Here is a 22,442-nt window from a genome sequence, read left to right as displayed (position 1 = left end):
TAGTCTGGCTTTTTTATGGAGATTTTGGAGCAGTGGCTTATTCCTTGCTGAGCGGCCTTTCAGGTTATGTCAATATAGGACTCGTTTTACTGTGGATGTAGGTACTTTTGTACCTGTTTCCTCCAGCATCTTCACGAGGTCCTTTGCTGTTGTTCTGGGATTGATTTGCACTTTCGTACCAAAGTACGTTCATCTCTAAGAGACAGAACGCGTCTCCTTCCTGAGCGGTATGGCGGCTGCATGGTCCCGTGGTGTTTATACTTGCGTACTATTGTTTGTACAGATGAACATGGTACCTTCAAGCATTTGGAAATTGCTCCCAAGGATGAACCAGGCTTGTGGAGGTCTACAATTATTCATCAGAGGTCTTGGCTGATTTCTTTTGATTTTCCCATGATGTCAAGCAAAGAGGCACTGAGTTTGAAGGTAGGCCTTGAAATACATCCACAGGTACACCTCCAATTGACCAAATGATGTCAATTAGCCTATCAGAAGCTTCTAAAGCCATGACATAATTTTCTGGAATTTTCCTAACTGTATAAAGGCACAGTCAACTTAATGTATGTAAACTTCTGACCAATTGGAATTGTGATACAGTGAATTATAAGTGAAATAATCTGTCTGTAAACAATTGTTGGAAAAATGACTTGTGTCATGCACAAAGTAGATTTCCTAACCGACTTGCCAAAACTATAGTTTGTTAACAAGAAATGTGTGGAGTGGTTGAAAAACGAGTTTTAATGACTCCAACCTAACTGTATGTAAACTTCCGACTTCAACTGTATATATTGTAGACTGTGGCAGGGGAAAAAAGGGGATATGGTTGACATGCAAAGGGGAAATATAAGGGTTTGGTTAAGGTTAGGGTTAACCTGTCAATGGGATGCTGGTAAGAAAAGTCCCCTTAATCTCTACCCAGTGGCATATGTATGGTCCAATTTTTATTTTCTATTGAAAATCTACTGTTTGCAATGCAGATGAATTATGTGCACACTGACACCCAGTGGTAAGACCTAGAGGCTGCCTGTTGCCATGTCCTGTAGTTTCTAGGCTACAATCTCCTTCAAAAATTATAGCAGGTATTGAAACCTATTAATAGTGTATTTGAGATTTATTTTAAATAATGATTTAGTCTATGTCTTCTTCTGACCCAGAAACATTAGTCCAACACCCATCAATGTCCTGATTCATGTATAATGCTGCAGGATATTAGCAGTGCTCAGTAGATGTCCCTGCTCTCTTGAAATCTGTCAGTACATGAGTTTCATCTCTGTGCTGATAAAAGTCCTAGCTTTTAATTTATGTTTGCCACCAACACAACTGGCCAGTTCAACATCGTTATTTGACTGTTGAGATTAATATAATCATATTGTCATCTATTAATAGTAAATGAACACTGATTCCACACCCTAAACTGAATTATTATGAGTCTAACCAGTAACCACAGAACTATAATGAGTGATTTTATTTCTATGGGTTTAACACTCTGATAGAGTTTACACACAGAAAACCTTATGTTATTTTTGATTAGCCTACCTAAAGATACCAATACTATAAGCCAGGGGTGTCAAACTCAAATACCCAGTGGGTCAAAATGTAAAACCTGAACAAAGTCGCGGGCCAACATTGAACAAATTAACCTTTTAATATGGACCCAAACAAGTTTTGCTTTAACATTGAATATGGAACAAGCATCGCTTATTACCATACAATATATAATTTAATAGTGGAGACATGCAAAATCGAATTTCAAATGAAAAAACACATCAATGGCATTCATTTATTAAATAAATAAAATTTAAATAAAAATCGTATGCCTCTTTTCTATTTGCAGCCTTCTGATTTAAATACCAAAATAAACTTTTTTAAACTTTTTCCACTGGCTAATAATTTTACAAATAAAATGATAATAAATCAATCAACCATTCAAGCCCATGCCTTGTAGCAAGAAAAAGTGCACAAAGAAAACGTTAATTATTGCACACTGATCTAATCTTTTTCACGAACTCTCCCTCATTAAAGGGCCGGGCTGATTTTGCGATCTCTGCTGCCACTATATAACTAGCCTTTACAGCAGCCTCACTTTGTGATGTGGCTTTTTTGAACATATTCTGTTGTGAAACCAAACTTATTTTCATCTCCTCTACTTTCTGGCTCCTTTGAGTCATGTCCAGGTCGTTGTATTTGTCATGGTGTTTCGTTTCATAGCGTCGTTGTACTCCTTACTTACAGCCACGTTGACTCCACAAACAAGACAAACAGGTTTGTCTTTTACATATGTAAACAGACATTCTGCCTCCCACTTGTCCAGAAAGCTCCTGTTTTCTGCCTTTCTTTTCGCCATTTTTGGGAAGGGATAGCGCGCTGACAGTTGTAACGTCTATGTTGCTATGACTAGAGAGGGCGTTTCTGGGTCCTGTCCTGATTGGCGCGCGAAAACAACAACAGAGCATTATGGGATTCGTAGTATTAGCGGTGAATGCGCTGTATAATACCGGCGGGCCAGCTCTAGTAGTAATTTGGTATTGTCTCGCGGGCCAAATATAATTACCCCGCGGGCCAAATTTGGCCCGCGGGCCAGAGTTTGACACCCATGCTATAAGCAATACGGACATATCAAGCAGGGTTATAATTATAATCGATTTAACTTTGAAACCAATATAAGAGCAGATATCATTTATATTTTTGAATTACATAACGTCATGGCATTTTCATGTCATTACCCCCCCAACCACTCTCTCTATCTCTCTCTCTCTATCTCTCTGTTGTGAGAGAGGGAGAAGAGGAGATCATCATAAAATAAACCAGGAGCGATTCTGGCAGCGGTAGTGGCGCTCTCTCTCTTCTTCCCACATACCGTTTTAGCCGACCACCACAAATCCACACAGTGACAATAATTAATCTCTGCTTGCAACCACAACACCACACCACACCACACTGTCTACCGGACTCTCGCTTCAGTGCTGCTACTTTTCGTTTGAAATACGCTCTGGATTAGCGAGGGACAGCACAATATCCGGGGGCTACCACGACTCGTTCTTCTCCCCTCATAATCTGAATGACGGGCGGACGGTTCGATTTTGACGATGGTGGCACATATTGCGGTGGCTGGGAGGATGGAAAAGCCCATGGGCATGGCGTCTGTACCGGGCCCAAGGGCCAAGGCGAATACTCCGGGTCCTGGAACAATGGTTTTGAGGTAGTGGGGGTGTACACCTGGCCCAGTGGAAACGTGTATCAGGGCTACTGGGCACAGGGGAAACGACACGGATTCGGTGTGGAATCGAAGGGAAGGTGGATTTATCGTGGTGAATGGACTCATGGATTTAAAGGTCGATATGGGGTCCGGCAAAGTCTCCACACGCCTGCCAGATACGATGGGACATGGAGTAACGGTCTGCAAGATGGATATGGAGTTGAAACGTATGGTGATGGAGGTAAGCGTGCCAGTAACAGTTTGTGGTTAGTAGGCTACATGTAAGGCAGTCTCACTTGTTACAGTGTAGCAGGGGGCACATGTTTCCACAAGTGTTTCGTTGTATGTTTATAGTACAGTTGTAGTATAAGAGTTTACTATTTCCATTAATTGCAAAAGATTAGAGTAGAGAAGCCTGCCTGAACTATAGCCAGTGCCACACCACTGAACTCTATTGATATAGGACTGTACTGTTCAGTCAGCGCTGAGCTCTTCCATAACCTAACGTTGAAGGCATACTCCCATAGAGGTCATGGCTAAAAATAGAAATATCACTGACACACTTGAAAATCAAAGTGTTTTTTACCCAGGACAGATCTATAGACAACTATTAATCACAGATCTATAGACAACTATTGATCTTTGTTCATTTGTTGCAGTATGGAATTTATTGTACAGTAGTTTCTATAGAAAGTCGTTTCAGAGTTGTGGTTGTTGTTGTTTTCAAAGATTGTGTTGGAGGCGCAGGTGGTCATGAAGTTGTAATGTCAGGCAACCTGGTCTCAGAGCATTTCATATTATTCTGTACTTAAAATCCGAGACACCTCATTTCGTATGATATGTTACGAATTACAATTTGTATTAAATGTTTTGATTTGCAAAACATACAATATGTTACGAATTTGCAAAATTCATTATATGTTATACATTTGCTAGATGTATATGTCACGAATTCAAGCTCGGTGGCTAACGTTAGCTAGCTGGCTAACTCTAGCTAGGCTAGGGGTTAGGGGTTAGGGTTAAGGTTAAGTTTAGGACTTAGGTTAAAGCGTTAGGGTTAGGGTAGGATTAGCTAAAAGGGTTAAGGTTAGGGGAAGGATTAGCTACATGCTAAGTAGTTGCAAAGTAGCTAAAAAGTAGTAAGTAGTTAAAAAGTTGCTAATTAGCAAAAATTGTCCGTGATGAGTTTTGAACTTGTTCACATTATACAGCCACCCATCCACACCAAACAACCAATCACCCTACTAAGTAACCATACCAAATGTACATTATCATAGTAATTTGACTGTGTTCTAGATTTACATTTACTATGTTAAGTCTAGTCTTTGAGACCAGGCTGTGCCAGGGCACACAAGCATAGTCATACACACACAGTTGCATATAACTTGTAGGTTATATCTATTCCAGAGAGAGAAATCTACTTTTTGCTGATTCATGCATCGATTGATAGGGTTTTATATATTGATTACAGGTGAAAGCAATAATGGATTGTAGGAAAGTCAATAGACATTAGTAGATAATTAAACACACCACAATATCTTACTTCATGCAGTGTGATAGTCAATAGATACGGTAGCATAATACACAAATAACAACATAATAATTAGATTTGCAGAAGATAAAGTGAGCATTGTCTGAGGGCCAGATCCAACAAAACCTGAGCAAACGGTATTAGCCGGTTCCCCCTGAGCAAGCATGGCTTCGAGTGCTTTCTTTTGTGCTTGGAGTCATCTAGTACTCTCATATCACTCACTGGTTCAATTTATAAAGCAAAAAAACACAGTCTGTGAATCAGACAATCTGAAGCAGTGAAAGGTTTGCCTGACGATTCAAACTGAATAATTTAGCTGCTTTATCCTTTGCTACATGCTGTACTTCATTGCGGAGAAAACTAACGTTTGTGTGCGTGGCGTAGCGTTTGGCAGGAGCAAGGAGTTAAGGTAGGCAGGCAAGTAAAAGGTACTCGAGTCATAATAGGATCAGTCAGTTTAGGAATCAGTGGGACAGTGTCACTCAACAAAATATAAATACTAGTCACTGCCTTTCAAAAGTGCCCTAATCTATCCTCCTAATGTGTTAAGATTGATTTTGTTCAGAAACTTAATTGTGTTAAGGCTGATTTATTTCACATATTAAGACAGATGGAGTTATGTTTGGCTTGACTGACAAACTTCCCAATGTCTCAAGTTACATACCTCTTTAAAATAGCACATTCTTCTCTTTGGAAGCAATAATGATGGACAGAGTGGCATATCGCCTTGAGTGCACACCAGAATGCAGTATGTATTTAGAAATGTAGACCCCCTGTAGCTGCTGAAATGGTGGGAAGACTTGTGATGTGTGGTTTCTTGGCATTTTGCGCTTCCCCCTTCAAACAAATATCTGAATGACAAAAACACAGTTGGAGTGTCAACTGAAGTTGTGATGATGTAAGGTCAGTCAGTGTTACTGTGGGGTTCAACATTACTGTTAAGAGTGTCGCAGGATTGTTTTCTTTTAGAATTAATTTCCACCTTTTCGTGGTTTGAAATTAGCGACTTTTGCCAAACTGCAGGCTTTCCAATGGATCTTGTGTGCAGGAGCATAAGGAAAGCCAAATTAACCCCAATGCCCTATGCACTTGTGGAGATCTGAGAGGATTTGAAAGGTGTAAGCAATATGATAATAGCTCTAACTTTCCCTCTGATAGGCTAGGTGGAAATTTCACTATATTGCTTATACCAATCAAAGTGTATCAGATCTCCACAAGTGCATAGGGCATAGGGTCTAGTGGTTAATTTGGGATTGGGCCGTAGAATGAGTGGCCATAGTCTAAAGTTCCCAGGCCCTCCTTCATTCCACAGCCTGTTTCAGGACAGGTTGTTACTGGGTGGGAGCTCATCTTTGAAAAGTAGGCTAACAGATTTGGACCACTGCACTTGTTGTAACCTCACTTGGCCCTATCTAATCATAGATAAGTATACTCCATAGTAATGCCTTCATCCTTGCCAGGGCCGGCTTCAGCTATAAGCGACATAAGCAGTCGCTTAGGGCCTCCGGCCGCTAGGGGGCCCATGACCACAAAAATGAAATATGTCCCCCTTGATTTTGTCATTCTCACTCAGATATCATATTAACATGCCATAACCCACTGGGCAAAAACTGTTTGAATCAATGTTATTTCCACATAATTTCAACCCCAAAAAATCTATGTGATGACGTTGAATCAACGTGGAAAACTGATTGTACTTGCAGAAAGTCATCAACATAAGGGCATTTCATATTTTTTTCACCCAACTTTTACCCTAAATCCAATGACATGGTGGCATTCGTTGTTGATTACACATTGAATTCACATTAGCTGACAACTCAACAAATGTAAATAAAAAACTAGACGTTGAACTGATGTCTGTGACCAGTGGGAAGTCATGGCAAATGTGTAAAATTGCATGAAATTAGCTTTAAAATGGCAAAATCGTAATTCCCAAACAAACCTCGCTTAGGTCCCCCAAAAGGCTAGGGCCGGCCCTGATCCTTGCCAACTTTCCAAAATCTAAACAAACATTGGAGCACATGTCTTTACAATGACAAGAGAAGGCCACTAACTTTAATTATGTACCAGTGGTAGTGTTACGTCCGTTGTTGGAATGAGACCAAGGTGCAGCGTGGTAGGCGTACATTTTACTTTATTTTTAAAATGACACCAAAAAACAACAAAACACAAAACGAACGTAAAGCTCTGTAGCGCTAAACAGCAACTATACAAAGACAAGATCCCACAAACTCAGGTGGAAAACAGGCTGCCTAAGTATGATCCCCAATCAGAGACAACGATAATCAGCTGCCTCCAATTGGGAACCATACCCGGCCAACAAAGAAATAGAACACCTAGATTGCCCACCCAAATCACACCCCGACCTAACCAAAAAGAGAAATAAAAAGGCTCTCTAAGGTCAGGGCGTGACAGGTAGCCTATGCTTTTCGAGTATGTCTACTGCCATAAAGACTGCCTGGTTTGGCATAACGCCAAGAGTATATGAATAGCAAATGATGAAGTGATAGTAAATCACGATACAAACAAATACTGAAATATGAATCACGTCATGGACGTGGTATCTTGAATGTGGTTTGAAATACACTGCTCAAAAAAATAAAGGGAACACTTAAACAACACAATGTAACTCCAAGTCAATCACACTTCTGTGAAATCAAACTGTCCACTTAGGAAGCAACACTGATTGACAATAAATTTCACATGCTGTTGTGCAAATGGAATAGACAAAAGGTGGAAATTATAGGCAATTAGAAAGACACCCCCAATAAAGGAGTGGTTCTGCAGGTGGTGACCACAGACCACTTCTCAGTTCCTATGCTTCCTGGCTGATGTTTTGGTCACTTTTGAATGCTGGCGGTGCTTTCACTCTAGTGGTAGCATGAGACGGAGTCTACAACCCACACAAGTGGCTCAGGTAGTGCAGCTCATCCAGGATGGCACACCAATGCGAGCTGTGGCAAGAAGGTGTGCTGTGTCTGTCAGCGTAGTGTCCAGAGCATGGAGGCGCTACCAGGAGACAGGCCAGTACATCAGGAGACATGGAGGAGGCCGTAGGAGGGCAACAACCCAGCAGCAGGACCGCTACCTCCGCCTTTGTGCAAGGAGGAGCACTGCCAGAGCCCTGCAAAATGACCTCCAGCAGGCCACAAATGTGCATGTGTCTGCTCAAACGGTCAGAAACAGACTCCATGAGGGTGGTATGAGGGCCCGACGTCCACAGGTGGGGGTTGTGCTTACAGCCCAACACCGTGCAGGACGTTTGGCATTTGCCAGAGAACACCAAGATTGGCAAATTTGCCACTGGCGCCCTTTGCTCTTCACAGATGAAAGCAGGTTCACACGCACATGTGACAGACGTGACAGAGTCTGGAGACGCCGTGGAGAACGTTCTGCTGCCTGCAACATCCTCCAGCATGACCGGTTTGGCGGTGGGTCAGTCATGGTGTGGGGTGGCATTTCTTTGGGGGGCCGCACAGCCCTCCATGTGCTCGCCAGAGGTAGCCTGACTGCCATTAGGTACCGAGATGAGATCCTCAGACCCCTTGTGAGACCATATGCTGGTGCGGTTGGCCCTGGGTTCCTCCTAATGCAAGACAATGCTAGACCTCATGTGGCTGGAGTGTGTCAGCAGTTCCTGCAAGAGGAAGGCATTGATGCTATGGACTGGCCCGCCCGTTCCCCAGACCTGAATCCAATTGAGCACATCTGGGACATCATGTCTCGCTCCATCCACCAACGCCACGTTGCACCACAGACTCTCCAGGAGTTGGCGGATGCTTTAGTCCAGGTCTGGGAGGAGATCCCTCAGGAGACCATCCGCCACCTGATCAGGAGCATGCCCAGGCGTTGTAGGGAGGTCATACAGGCACGTGGAGGCCACACACACTACTGAGCCTCATTTTCACTTGTTCTAAGGACATTACATCAAAGTTGGATCAGCCTGTAGTGTGGTTTTCCACTTTAATTTTGAGTGTGACTCCAAATCCAAACCTCCATGGGTTGATACATTTGATTTCCATTGATAATTTTTGTGTGATTTTGTTGTCAGCACATTCAACTATGTAAAGAAAAAAGTATTTAATAAGAATATTTCATTCATTCAGATCTAGGATGTGTTATTTTAGTGTTCCCTTTATTTTTTTGAGCAGTGTACATACAGGTCTGTCTGACTGACAGCAGAATCACCTTACCTGGGTGAGATTAGGTATTGTATATGATTTCAACCTATTCAATGAAAGTTTCCAATATAATAAGGATATTATGTACTTTTAAAGATGTTTCCACTTCAATTGCTTGAATTGTAAAGAGATTCTAATCAACTGTAATATTCTAATTTTGTACCCCAAATGGTTATTTTGTGATCATGACAAAAATGTGTGTTCAGGCTTTTCTTAACCTTTGTATAAATTTTTGCAATTTCTTGTTGTCCTAACAGGTACGTACCAGGGGCAGTGGACAGGAGGAATGCGACACGGATATGGTGTGCGGCAAAGTGTACCTTACGGGATGGCTACGGTTATTCGCTCACCTCTTCGAACCTCGCTGGCCTCGCTCCGCAGCGAACAGAGCAACGGCACCGTCCTCCATGCCAACCTCGACCTGTCAGACAGCCTTGCCGGCACCAGAGGAGGCTTTGTTCTCAACTTCCACAGCGAAGGCGAAGGTGAGAAGAAAAAGGGCCTGTTCAGAAGAGGGTCCCTGTTCGGCAGCCTCAGAAACCTCAGAAAGTCTGACTCCAGGTCATCCATATCAAGCAAACGCAGCTCTGCCCGCAGCGATGCCGCCAGCTCCATCAGCCGAATCAGCTCCAGCGATGCCAATTCCACCATCAGCTTTGGAGATGGAGTTGATGAGTACATGACCCTGGAGGACAATGTAGATGCCACCACCACTGAGTCCTACATGGGGGAGTGGAAAAACGACAAGCGGAATGGCTTTGGTGTCAGCGAGCGCACCAACGGGATGAAGTATGAGGGAGAGTGGATGAACAACAAACGCCACGGCTACGGATGCACAATGTTCCCAGACGGCACCAAAGAAGAGGGGAAATATAAAAACAATGTGTTGGCGCGAGGCATCAAGAAACAGCTCATTCCTCTCAAAAACACCAAAACTAAACAGAAAGTGGATCGGGCTGTGGAAGGAGCTATACGGGCAGCAGCTATTGCCAAAACAAAAGTAGAAATAGCCACTTCAAGGTAATCATTTTCTCAATGTGCATGCTTGCGTCTGAAATGACACCCTATTTCCTATGCAGTGGACTACTTTTGACCAGAGCTTCAAGGGCCCTGTTAAAAAGTAGTGCACTATTTTCGGAATAGGGTGCCATTTCGGACGCAGCACATGTTGTGGTGGTGGTGGTGTTGGTGGTGATGGACCCTACTGCTGCGTGGGCTTCCAGGTCAGGTCTGCTGATTGGGTTAGGTTGAATGGCTGACAGGTTGGGATTCTCAACTAGGGTCAGGTTTTTATTGGTGTCACCTTATCCTACCTCTCTCCAACATTCTCCAACTTTCTCCAACGCTCTCTCCATCTTTCACTTTCACTTTCTCTCTCTCACACACACACACACACACACACACACACACACACACACACACACACACACACACACACACACACACACACACACACACACACACACACACACACACACACACACACACACAGTAAAGCATGTTTTGCACATACATGTGGCACACGTAGCACATGTTACAGACTTAAAGTTCAGATGATGAACTTCAGTACATGGTAAATTCATACAGTGGCCCAATGACACAATGGAACAATTTGAAACACACTGTAGTGATCCAAATAGTGAGGATCAAATCAAGACAAATCATGGTACAACCATATTGTTCACATCATTGTGAGGGTGTGACCCTGTGACACATGCAATTGTGAATATTGGCAGGTGAGAGACTGTCAACAATTGCAAGAGTTCTATAAAGAATTAGGTTATTAATCAGTGTTCATAGTTGATTGAGCCACATGCTCTTGTTTAAACATATTCAAGACATAAATCTCAGAGATAGCTCAGTCTTAAAAAAGATATCTCAGACCAGAATACTGAGTGTGTATTATAAGCATGGAAATCTGGCTCGTCTGAAATACATTTGATTGCGATCAGGTGGAACCCCGAAACCATACACAGCTGCTTGTTGGACGAAGTCGAGCTCTTTGCTGGAAAACTACATAGAAAATATTGTTCTCCTCGTCTTAGGCCTACATTCTGTGCCTACTGCCTTTTCAAAAGCAAGGGGTGGCAATGAGTAATTTGCCAGGGCATGGAATAGCAAGGAGAAAGCTGTTGAACTTTTGAAGTGGTAGTTCTCTTAGACACCCACATCAACTTGAGCCAGCCAAGTAATATCTCTGGTTCATGTTAGAACATGTGAGATAGCTAATATGAAGTACAAAGTCATGGTCTATGAAGTCCTTATGACATGGGTTGGACTTAGAATTATTCCAAATAAAGTTAAAGTTGAATCAGAAATAAAGACTCAAGAGAGAAGAAATTGCAACCATATTGTTAGTAGGCTATCACTTCTTTCAATGCTTCATTAAACAATACTATTAATTAAACTGCGCTATTGTCCTTTGAATGCAATGCACAGAGATATACTACCATGTGAAACACCCACCCCCTATCTGTTTACAGTATCAAAATAGTCACTTCATTGCCGTATCATGCCCACCCATCCCCCCTTCCTTGTAATCTTCTTGGATGAGAATCCATCATTAGCATGTTCTTTATCCTGATTTTCTGGCATCTGTATACATTTTAATGAGGGCTCTCATATCTAGGCTCACCATCACAGCAACTCCTCCTGTCATGAAATAGAAATATGTCCCTGCAGCGGCAGAATGTCTAAAATGAATGTCTCTGCCTTTGAAGACTGTTATGTGGCTGAGTTGATAAGTGTGGTAAGAGCTTTGGAACGTGCGGACCGGGTTCGGCTTGCGTCATTTTTCCCGTCATCTGGGTGGAAGCCCAGGGGAGCGAATGAGAGAGGGAGGGGGTGAAAGAGAAAGAGGGAGAGACGAAGGAGGGCAAGCAGTTCCTAGACCAGACCGGACGGTGTGTGCTAGCTCTGCTCTCCTCACATGTAAAGCCAGCAGCCTCTAGTGTGTCAGTCAGCACTGAGCTCTGACTAAATAAGGCAAGGCAGGACTTATCAACACCTGACAGGAATACAGCCTAGCAGCAGCAGCTGAGCTGATACTGTAGCCCTTCTCTGTCCCACCATCCACTATCATCTGTTGGATTACCCAGTCAGTCTATCTGGCTGGGAATAGGTGTTGGGTAGGTGGTTTATTGCTCATCTTCCCTCCGAGCTCTCCTAGACTTGCTAACAAGCTCCCATTTAAGCTTCTTAAACTTGGTTCAAGTCGCATTTTTCTAATGTGCCCTCGCTCGCTCTCTTTTCTCCCCGAGCCATGTGATTTGGTGTAGCCTATGGCCCCAGGTTTGAAAGCTTTCAGGAAGCCTACATGAAATCGTATGATGATATAAGTATAACTTGTTGTACTCCTCATTGTACAGTACTGTAGCTATGTGAGCCCATGGGCGGGTTAGTGCACGATGACTCAATCAAATATTTGTCAAATTCTCTCTATAACAGATTAATGGCATGATTCATTCAACAGCACATCTGCACTATATGCATATGGAGTTCACATGGTTCACAGTGATTCACTGACTGCGAAACTGTCAGATGTCTACATGAGACAAAGCCAATTGCACATAATAAAGACTTTCCTCAATGCACAATGTAAGCTTCTGTAGCCATGTGCCCCCTAAAGTTGTTAAAATGCAACTGCATAGTCAGTAGTTGAAAAAAAGAGAACGTCCACACTTCAAATGAAGGTTAAAAAAGCATACGTTTTATTCAATTGCAGACAAGGACCACATTTTTTGCACTTGTCAGCTTAATCGGTTTCAAATACTCATTTTTATCCACCTTCATTTGAAAAGTTAAGACTTTCTCAAAGTTGTTGAAAGGATACATTCAGTTCAAGAGACACCATGTAAATCCTCCTGTACTCCTCTGTATTCAGAGGCCCTGGATGACACTCATACAGACAGTTGTATAACCAAATACCTCTTATTGAACTGTTTATAAAGAAACACTATTGAATTAATCTTGTACCATTGAAATACTGTACATCTTGATAAGTATAAAGATGTATATCACAGTATTCTGTATGTTAATGCATGTAAATAGTTTGTTTTGAAAACAATTTTACTTGAGCGAAAGGAAGTAAATGCAACACAAATATCTAACTTGAAAAAAAGTTTAATCAGAAATTACAAAAATGATGGTTGTGATGAATGACACAATGCCTGCTATTGAATATCACACAGTGGATATGCATGTCAAGCCATTTAATGTTTGCAACATGCATTTTACTGCTAAGAGCATGAAACTGCACGATAACCATACTATTTTATTATTTAATTCTCTACTTCTAATATTATTTCATGTTGGCAAAACCTTTGGCTCCAACAATATTTATTGGGAACACTGTAGCACCACTGATCTCTCCAGTCTCAACCCTATAAGACACTAAAGACAGTGTCTATCTGGAAGGCCCAGAGCCATGTAGGTCATTCTTCACCCTCCCAGACCTGACTTCAAGTAGTATTTGAAATATTTTGTATAATTTAGCTGTGTCTGATTGGGCTTGTCTGGAGAAATAAAACCAATGGAACAGTCCCAAAAGTGCAAACTCTGTCGCTCTTGGACTCTCAAACAACATGCTCAAACAAATGCTAAAAGTATTTATAAGTAAACAAATTGTATTTGAACCCAGGTATGTACCCTTCCAAGTCTAACCGGCTCTAATTCTGCTTTGCCTTCATCCAGAACGGCTCACGCCAGGACTAAAGGTGATGCTGCTGACCAGGCCGGTCAGTCAGCCAGTCAGGACTCAGACATCGCCAGGGCAGTGGCCAGGGAACTGTCTCCCAACTTCCATCAGCCAGGTAAACCAACGTACCCAACCTACCCAACCAGACCCCAGCATCTATTTATCTCACAGCCCCTTGTTATAATCGCCTTTGTCCAATGCCTTTTGTGTCTGGGTTGTGTGTTTTTCTTTATTTTCCGTCTGGGGCAGATGTATATGCAAATGTACCAAATGTAAATGAAAATCTGTTTAGGGAGGAATATAATTAGCATAATTTACCTTGGGGTCTTTTTCATCCTCAGAAAAATACAAGGTCAGTGTTTTTTGGGATAACAAGTGTCACATATTTATGAGTACAATATTTTATATTACAGTGAACATGTTTCTGCGGCATCGATGTACAGTCAGGTCCATAATTATTGTCACCCTTGGGCAAAAAAGACTAAACAAGACTGTATAAAATAAATAATACAAATACTGAACTATGATGTACTGTATAAGAAAAGGGGAAATTATATAATTTTATACTCATACAATTACTCAGAGAAAGAGATTTTGCTTCAAGGGAATTTTAAAAAATCTACAAAAGATAGGGTTAACAATGATTGGCACCTCTGTTTTCAATACTCCAGCACCCTCCCCCTGCGAGGATAACACTGAGCCTTTCTCTAAAATGTTTTTATTCGATTGGAGAACACATTGGGAGTGATCTCAGACCATTCCTCCATACAGAATCTTTCCAGATCCTTGATATACCCAAATCCACCACTGGTGTGTGTGGCCAAAGAGCTCTATTTTTATGTATTCTGACCATAGCACCGCCTGGAGTTAAACTGCATGGCACTTGTATTGGAACTGGTGCAATGCTCAGATGACATGAAAATAGAGCTCTTTGGCCACACATACCAGTGGTGTGTTTGGTGTTGAAAAACAGAAGCATATGCAGTAAAATACCTTATACCTACGGTAAAATATGGTGGTAGATCTTTGATGTTATTGGGCTATTTTGCTGCCTCTGGTCTCGGGGCCCATGTTAAGGTCAACGGGGTCATGAACTCTACCAAGTACCAGGAAACTTTAACCAAAAACCTGGTTGCCTCTGCCAGGAGGCTGAAACTTGGCCACAAGTGGTACTTCCAGCAAGACAATAACCCCAAGCACAAATCAAAATTGTTAACTGATTACAAAATCAACATTTTGCATCTCAGTCTCTGGACTTGAAACCCATTGAAAACCTGTGGTTTGAATTGAACAGGGCAGTCCATAAGCACAGATGAAGGATATCAAGGATCTGGAGAGATTATATATGGAGGAATGATCTAAGATCCCTCCCAGTGTGTTCTCCAATCTCATAAAATATTTAAGAAAAAGGCTCAGTGTAGCTATCCTCACAAGGTGAGGGTATTGAAAACAGGGATGCCAATAATTTTGACCCCTATCTTTTAAAGCTTTTTAAATTACTTGTTAAACAAAATCTATTTCTCTGAGCAATTGTAAAATAAAATAATATAATTTCTAAATGTTCATATTCATCAAGGGTGCCAATCATTTTGGATCTGGCTGAATGTCTACATCGTACGGCACAGCATATTCTTGTACAAATGTAAAATATTTTTTCAGCTTTTGTCAGCCTGCTTAGTTTTGTAAGAGGGTGGTTCTTCAGTGTGATCAGAGACTGTAGTGTTCGTGTTATGGTCTCATGCATGTTTAACTCCTGTATGCATGTAGGTCTGTGGTCTTATGTCATCGTTGGGCATTCCTCTTTTTACCACATGGTCTTGCTCAGGTCTGGACCATATAGGCTCTTTAAACCTTATACACTTGACCTGACACCAGGATAGTGTATATCACCGACTATTAATAATCATGTTCCATAACCAGCCAACATGTTCCATAGCCAGCCAGCTTGCAAGCTCACAGTTTACTATAGCATACTACAGTACTTACTATAGAATTCTGTAGTAAACTGTACTATACTGTTGAATACTATACTACACACTGTAGTATCCCTCGATCATGTGTAATATTTACTATAGCATTTTGTAGTATACTGTAGAATACTATAGTAAATACTACAGTATTATCCCCCTCAGAAAAACTGTAGTAAATATTAATGAAATATCAGCAAAAGCACTACACTGTTTTTTTACTGTAGTAAATAGTACAGTATTTCCTTTGCATATACCCTGCCCTTTCCCCTCCCCCATATCCCAACTTGTGCTACCCATAAGTGAGAAACTTACATGCCAAGTATACACCACATGTTGTGTTCCCTATGGTTGTAGAAAACTCTCCGTTCAGACTCTAGTCCTACCTACCTACAAAATGTGCTCCTTTAGTATTTCTCCAGTAGGTTTCCTCAAGGAGAAAGCCCCCAACTTCTATGTCAAATATGATCAAACAAAAACACTTTAGTAAATACAGTAATGTCCCCCAAAACACTACAGTAAATACTACAGTCCACAAAAACAGAACAGTAAAAACTACAATATATTACAGTCCACAAAAACACTACAGAAATTACTATATTATATACTGCTATTTTTTTTGCTACAGTATTTATACTATAGTATTCTGTAAACACTACAGTGACTACTACAGTAAAGCCAGCAAAAAACACTACAGTGAATACTACAGCATTCCTACTATAGTATTTTTTTATGTGCGCTGTTCTCTTTTATTTAAATAATTTCTTAGTACTGTTTGTTAATGCCATATAAATGTCTTATTAACAATGATTTATATTTGTGATTTGATTGGCTTTTCATGAACAACTGATGAGTTTGTAGAGATTTAATAAGGGATCATAGCACTTTGATGCTATTAATAGTATAATAAATATTATGAACCATGAAACATACACTGCTGCCATCTAGTGGACAAAATCGAAATTGCGCCTGGGCTGGAATAATACATTATGGCCTTTCCCTTGCATTTCAAAGATGATGGTACAAAAAAAAACTCCAAAAAACGCAAGTTTTTTTCTTTGTATTATCTTTAACCAGATCTAATGTGTTATATTCTCCTACATTAATTTCACATTTCCACAAACTCCAAAGTGTTTCCTTTGAAATGGTATCAAGAATATGCATATCCTTGCTTCAGGTCCTGAGCTACAGGCAGTTAGATTTGGGTATGTCATTCTAGGCAGAAATTGAAAAAAAGGGTCAGATCCTTATTAAGGAACAAATACTCCATATGTTAAATCATGGACGCAGAAAAGGCATCCTAACCATGATATAACTCACAGTGAATAAATGTGAATTTATGATTTACCAAAAGCAACACAAAATAATATTTAGGTGTATGTTTATATCCGTATCTGAAATTGGGATTCAGCCCTAAATGCTTGTTGAGGGGGGAAAAAACTAATTTGTGTTGATTGTGATATAAACACATGGCATTAATTCAAACATTGTGATATATTAGATCACTGTTTACATGGACTTAGTATAGCTAAAGACTGTATGATAATAATGTCCTTCCATTTTCTAGGCCCTGATTATATAAAGCAGAGGTTCAATGAGCCTATTGAACCTATTGTCCAAGAGGAGAAGAAAGAGAAGTCCCCCTCAAGTAGCCCTCATTTCTACCGTAAAGGCACAACCCCAGACCACTCTCCCACTGCGACTCCCCAGCCCTCTCCCCCACCAACACCCCCACCAGCGCCAGTCCCAGAGCCCAAGAAGAGCTTATTCAGCAAGCTCACCCCCAAGCCAGGGAAAGAGAACAAAACCCCTTCAGCAGAGAGCCAGGCCCCGGTAATCACAAAGGCAGTGTCTAAGACATCGTTGAAACAGGAAGTAAGACAAGAAGTGCCTCCTCAACCGAAAACGTTCAAGATGGCGGAGTCGGTCCCCGTCAGCCCTGGCAATGGACAGCTGCACACTGACACTGAGTACCACGGCTACTACATGAAGGCAGACGTGAAGATCCCCCCAGATGAACCTGAGGGAGTAGAGGAGGAGCATGTTACCCCGTCGACCTTCGCCCAGATGCCACAGCCCGCAAAACCTATGGCGCAATACAGGACACCCACCCCAAAACCTGGAGCGCCAAAGTCAGCAGCCAAAGAAAGCAAACCTGAGCTAACACTTAAGAAACAAGATTCGTATAAGCCAAAAAGCCTAGCAGAAACTAGGAAACAAGCCAGCTTGGAGATCACCACAGATTTCGTAGAGGAAGAGTCAGTAAGTAACTCATACTGTATGATGATGAAAATGGGAAAACTGAAGCAAAGAGAAAGAAAGGTGTCATTTCAGAACAACGTATGAAACATCAAAGGTAGTCTCATATTTTCTGTGATAATGCCTAGCTAACTTTCAAATGCTGTTATTGAAATGTTCTCCTGAAGCTTTGTCTTTCCTACTTCACAGGGTCCTAACTCAATACTGGTTGCCCTTGTAATGCTGTTGAATATTGGTCTAGCAATAATTTTTGTCCATTTTTTAACCTGACGGAATCTGAACTGAGGTAAGAGTCAGCTTAATAACATCTATTCAGATGTTATGAATTGTAGAGCATTGTGATACAGTTGTTTTTTCCCCATTACATTTTAAAGTGTAAATTGCAAGTTTTACATGACATATTAAGATACAGATAAGCCTGAATGTGATTCAACATAACTATTAACCCTCTAACTGTTTTGACCCTTCAGTGAACTCATCAAAACTAGTGGCATAGGTCCCTAACTCTCTGCATTTGCGTCAACGGCCTTTAAAAATGGCGCCGGTCAAGCACAGACACAGGCAAAGGAGGACTGTAAATAGAGTGAAACATTGGAGAAAGATGAGACCAGGACCATTCGGCCTAGACGCTGCCCAGTTTCGCTGGCGATGATTTGTGACTCGCATTGGTTCTGTGAAAGCTGAAGCAAGCAGTCGTTGGGAAAGCAACAAAAAAACAATCTGCTGATCCAAGCTGTTACCAGTCAAGTGCGTTGCCACTTCATATGCCCTGACAGGGGGGATGTGGAGGGGGGTGGGTGGGGGGGGGATATGTTCAGAGATGCACTTTTAGTTGACAGAAGCTAACAGCTGCCTTACTATTTTACCATCTGACGTTTTAGTGGGGAGATGCAGTGCACAAGGCTGCCAGAGGAATGTGTTTCGGCAGACTTTGCTGCCTTGGGAGTGCGTCTCGGTGTGTCTCAGTGTTCACTATACTATTCACTTGGTCGATAAGAAATCATACATGTTTCGAAGTGGCACTCACCAGTCTTATTCCATTCCCCACTGCTAAAGCCTTGTCTAACTTCTCATGTTAGAAGATGCTTGTGCATGGGGCTGTTTCAAGTGCATCTGTTTTATGTATTAGTTAGTAACTGTTAGGTTTTCATATTTTTTTTCCCTTTGTCTGTTTATCCTTAGGTATTACAAATGATTAAGATAAGATAGTATTTATTTAAGTCTAGTCCATGCATTTCTCAAACTTTTTGAAGATCCTTCAAATTCAAAGGAATTTCCATAAAGCCTATGTTACACAAAGCAGTTCATTTGAAAGAAATTGCAACATTTAATTCCAGTTATTGTGAGGACATATTTCTAAATAGTCAAATTTGAGAGTAATTTATATGCAATTGAAGTAGTTTTTGACTAACCAGCTATTGGCTGGAGGCTGGCTACATATAACACAAACTTATGAGATGACATAGTTAACCAACACTGTGATAAAAAAGTAGACTTAATTTGAAGATTTTAGTAATTTAGAGCTAAATTTGGGATATTGAATCACTTTCCGACTGATTCAATAAAACACATTTTTATATCTATCTATCTATCTATCTATCTATCTATCTATCTATCTATCTATCTATCTATACAGCCAGTGATAAAGTTAGTTGACATGGCTAGTCATTCACACAGTGTACTTTATGCACACTGACCCTACAGTATATTGCACCAAATTGGTTGCTTGTAATTTGATTGATTTTAAGGCAAAGGACTGTAGTTGTGGGAGTGGTTTGCACTTGCAGATAGATTTTGCCAGTTTTTCTTGTGCAATCAAGGATCAATGTGCAAACATTTTTTAGTCTAAAGTGTTTTGTGAAATAAAGGCATAATGGTTCATTTTCAAATGGAAGCATATGACTTTCCAATTTCTTATTTTTTTTCCTATTTTGTAGGAAATATGGCGTCCAACATTGATTTATTGCCACATGAATATAACATACACAGTAGATTGGCACATGAAGAGAATACATAAGAATAAAGTGATTTGTTTGGTTTGAATTTAATTAGAAAATATGCAGTTGCATCTGGTAGAATAATGTTGAGGAATTGTTAGATTTTTTTAAAACTGTGTGCACGGGTTGGTTGGTTGATGCATGTCAAATTGTTTCCTTAATAGTTTGGCGTCTTTAATTTGGCCAAGCCAACACCACAGCTAGCCTACCAACACTGGACCTCATACTTACTAACTTGCACGGTTGTGAAAGCAGCCCAATGCTCGAAACCTACTCCGCAATAACACCTTGTTATGTGTGTTGAATACATTCAGGTAGAGTAAATGGTTGGCTAAATGTCATAACATTAGCATGACGTTCCAGTTTACTTTGGATAAGACAGTAGAGAGAGTCATTGTCTTAAATATGTGAAAGTCTAATTACTGTATTCAATGTCATCAATATATTATTTTATTTTTGTTGTGACTAGTTAGCTAAGCATGCATATTCGGTTTTATTTTTTGAATAATAAATATGTTCTGTTTGCTCAGTTAAAATAGAATGAAATGTATTATATTTATAAAACTGTACATTTTGGTAAACTGTTTGATAGGTGTAGGAGATGCATTTTCACTGGTTATGGTAACATTTCCATTGCAACAATGCTGAGAGTATGGTATGAGGAGGATGTGAAGGATGCATCAGTTGGATTTCAGGGCAGTAACATTGAGATGTTTTACAGAGGTTTGGTCAGACAGACTGCCACAGAGAGTATGTGAGATTGGAAGAAGAAAGCATCAGAAGGGGAAATGGCTCCAGATATGTTTATTACTACTTTTCTGAATGTAAAGTAATAAAGAACATTTAGAGCACAGAGTTAAAGGGCAATTCCGTCACTTTTCCACCTCATATTCATGATCACTTGCACCATACCACCCACTGGGCACAGATGTCAAGTCAACGTCTTTTCCACGTTGGTTCAACGTAATTTCATTGAAATGACATGGAAACAACGTTGATTCAACCACTGTGTGCCCAGTGGGCAGTGTCTACATATATGAAAACGGTGCATTTCTATGATCCGTGTTTAAAAAGAGGAAATACCTAAAAAATGCTTCTCTGTGACATCACAGGGTAGAACTAAAAGTAAGAAAAACTGTGATTTTCAAAACTTGTAACGAGTTTGTAGCCAGAGGGAGGGTATTTTCTTGCTCCCAACGTCAACACAAATCTCATAGTGTTTGAAAATCACTGTTTTTAAAATGTCTTAACTTTTGATGTCATCAGGTGGAACTTTTTACTTCATATTTTTTTCTACTAAATATAGAAATGTGCCGTTTCCACATCTGTAGACACTGGTATTGTGCTGGAGATAATGAAAATGAGCTTGAAAAGTGGGTGGAGTTGCCCTTTAAAGAGCACAGGCAAAGTTCAAAGTTGAAATAACCACGATGAATGATCAATCATTTATTTTTCTTGTCTAAACTGTATTTGCACACAGCTATGTATAAGGCTATTTTCTACTAATTGTACCTGATGCTACATACATTTTTTGCCCAAAATTCTGAGCTGTTATTACTGTTTAAAGGCAAAGTAACAGTCTATTTATGTATGATTGTATTTTTCTAAAATGTTCTAAACTATATATTGGAAAACCAGCCTGTACACTTTTGGAAAATGTAACTTACAATTTGATAGCTATTTTTAATTTGTGATTTTAATATCAATTCAATATTTGTGAACTGCTGCCAGGCTTACAAAGAATGTAACTGAATACAAAATAAACAACATTAAGCTATATTGGACAATTTGTTTTGATATTTATGTACTTCTGACCACAATGACTTAATGAATTTTGGGGCAGTTCTCACTGTCCGATTTTCTGTGTGATCTTGTGTGAGTGGTGGCCAGGTTTTTTCTGTCCTTTATCAGAAGTTGGATCAGTGAAGGTAAGGAGGTTATCTGAAAAGAGACACATCAGATTTGACAATGGATCTAAAGGTGTTAATACTCAAACGACAATGATATTCCAGTCAGTTGTTGACGTTGTATGTTTTATAGTTCTCACTCCAACACCCTGACATAACACTTTGAATTGTCTCTTGTTTTCACTCAAGCATACTGATGTAATACTTCAAATGATTAAACTTCTTATTAACACTGGTGGTCAGAGGAAAGGGGGAATTCCCATTTGCTTACATTGATTTGCCATAGCAGCAGGCATACTATTTAAATTAAGAGCAGTCTAACCTCCCTGAGTGTAAAAATTGTCCCTTGTCTGAGGGATTTCTGCAGTTATCCTGAGACTAAAATAGTGTACAACAGCTGCTGCTGGTAGAGTGTCACATTTGAAAGCCCTAGAAGAGGTTGTGGATTTCTTTCTGTATGTACTCTGCTCACATCGCAGTGTGTATGAGTGAATGGAAGGAACGTCACTGACAAATTGTTTTTGTTCCATTCTATTTGTGTTTCCAGACAACCTCTGTAAGGGACAGTGGTTCAGAGGAAATGGCCCCAAATAATGAATGTATTGCAGCCATGGCAACTCATACTGTTCCTCTAGGGGAGAGAGCCTACTGAGAGTCCATTAGCTTTTGAAGCACTACAACGTTTCCCACTTAAGAATAGTATTCTAA

The 22,442-nt window shown here is 40.5% G+C and overlaps 1 protein-coding gene and 1 non-coding gene across 4 annotated transcripts; both read left to right on the top strand.

The window, feature by feature from the left end:
- The first annotated feature begins 2,800 nt into the window (after positions 1–2,800).
- On the top strand, positions 2,801–21,606 carry LOC139559903 (junctophilin-1-like). 3 transcript variants are annotated; one of them, XM_071376348.1, is made up of 6 exons: positions 2,801–3,437; positions 9,166–9,928; positions 13,601–13,719; positions 17,139–17,833; positions 18,020–18,116; positions 20,549–21,606. In XM_071376348.1, exons 1-5 carry the CDS (start codon positions 3,059–3,061, stop codon positions 18,098–18,100), a joined length of 2,037 nt encoding a protein of 678 aa, XP_071232449.1. In that variant the 5' UTR covers positions 2,801–3,058; the 3' UTR covers positions 18,101–18,116; positions 20,549–21,606. The 3 variants fall into 3 exon arrangements, with proteins under 3 accessions (XP_071232449.1, XP_071232448.1, XP_071232447.1); XM_071376347.1 differs by lacking the exon at positions 20,549–21,606 and adding an exon at positions 18,301–18,627; XM_071376346.1 differs by lacking the exon at positions 20,549–21,606 and having other exon boundaries at positions 17,139–17,927.
- On the top strand, positions 15,967–16,019 carry LOC139560675 (U7 small nuclear RNA). Its single transcript, XR_011672016.1, has one exon. It is a non-coding gene; the product is annotated as a U7 small nuclear RNA (small nuclear RNA).
- Positions 21,607–22,442: the final 836 nt, after the last annotated feature.

The sequence above is a fragment of the Salvelinus alpinus genome, chromosome 30 (assembly GCF_045679555.1).
Source record: "Salvelinus alpinus chromosome 30, SLU_Salpinus.1, whole genome shotgun sequence".
Lineage (NCBI taxonomy): Eukaryota > Metazoa > Chordata > Actinopteri > Salmoniformes > Salmonidae > Salvelinus > Salvelinus alpinus.
This window is presented reverse-complemented; position numbering and strand designations above follow the sequence as displayed.

Bases quoted from the DNA above. Each gene is read 5' to 3' on its own strand.
- LOC139559903 (XM_071376346.1), top strand. From the start codon at position 3,059: ATGACGGGCGGACGGTTCGATTTTGACGATGGTGGCACATATTGCGGT. The intron at 3,438-9,165 runs GTAAGCGTGCCA...TTGTCCTAACAG, and splicing joins TGAAACGTATGGTGATGGAG to GTACGTACCAGGGGCAGTGG. The intron at 9,929-13,600 runs GTAATCATTTTC...GCCTTCATCCAG, and splicing joins GTAGAAATAGCCACTTCAAG to AACGGCTCACGCCAGGACTA.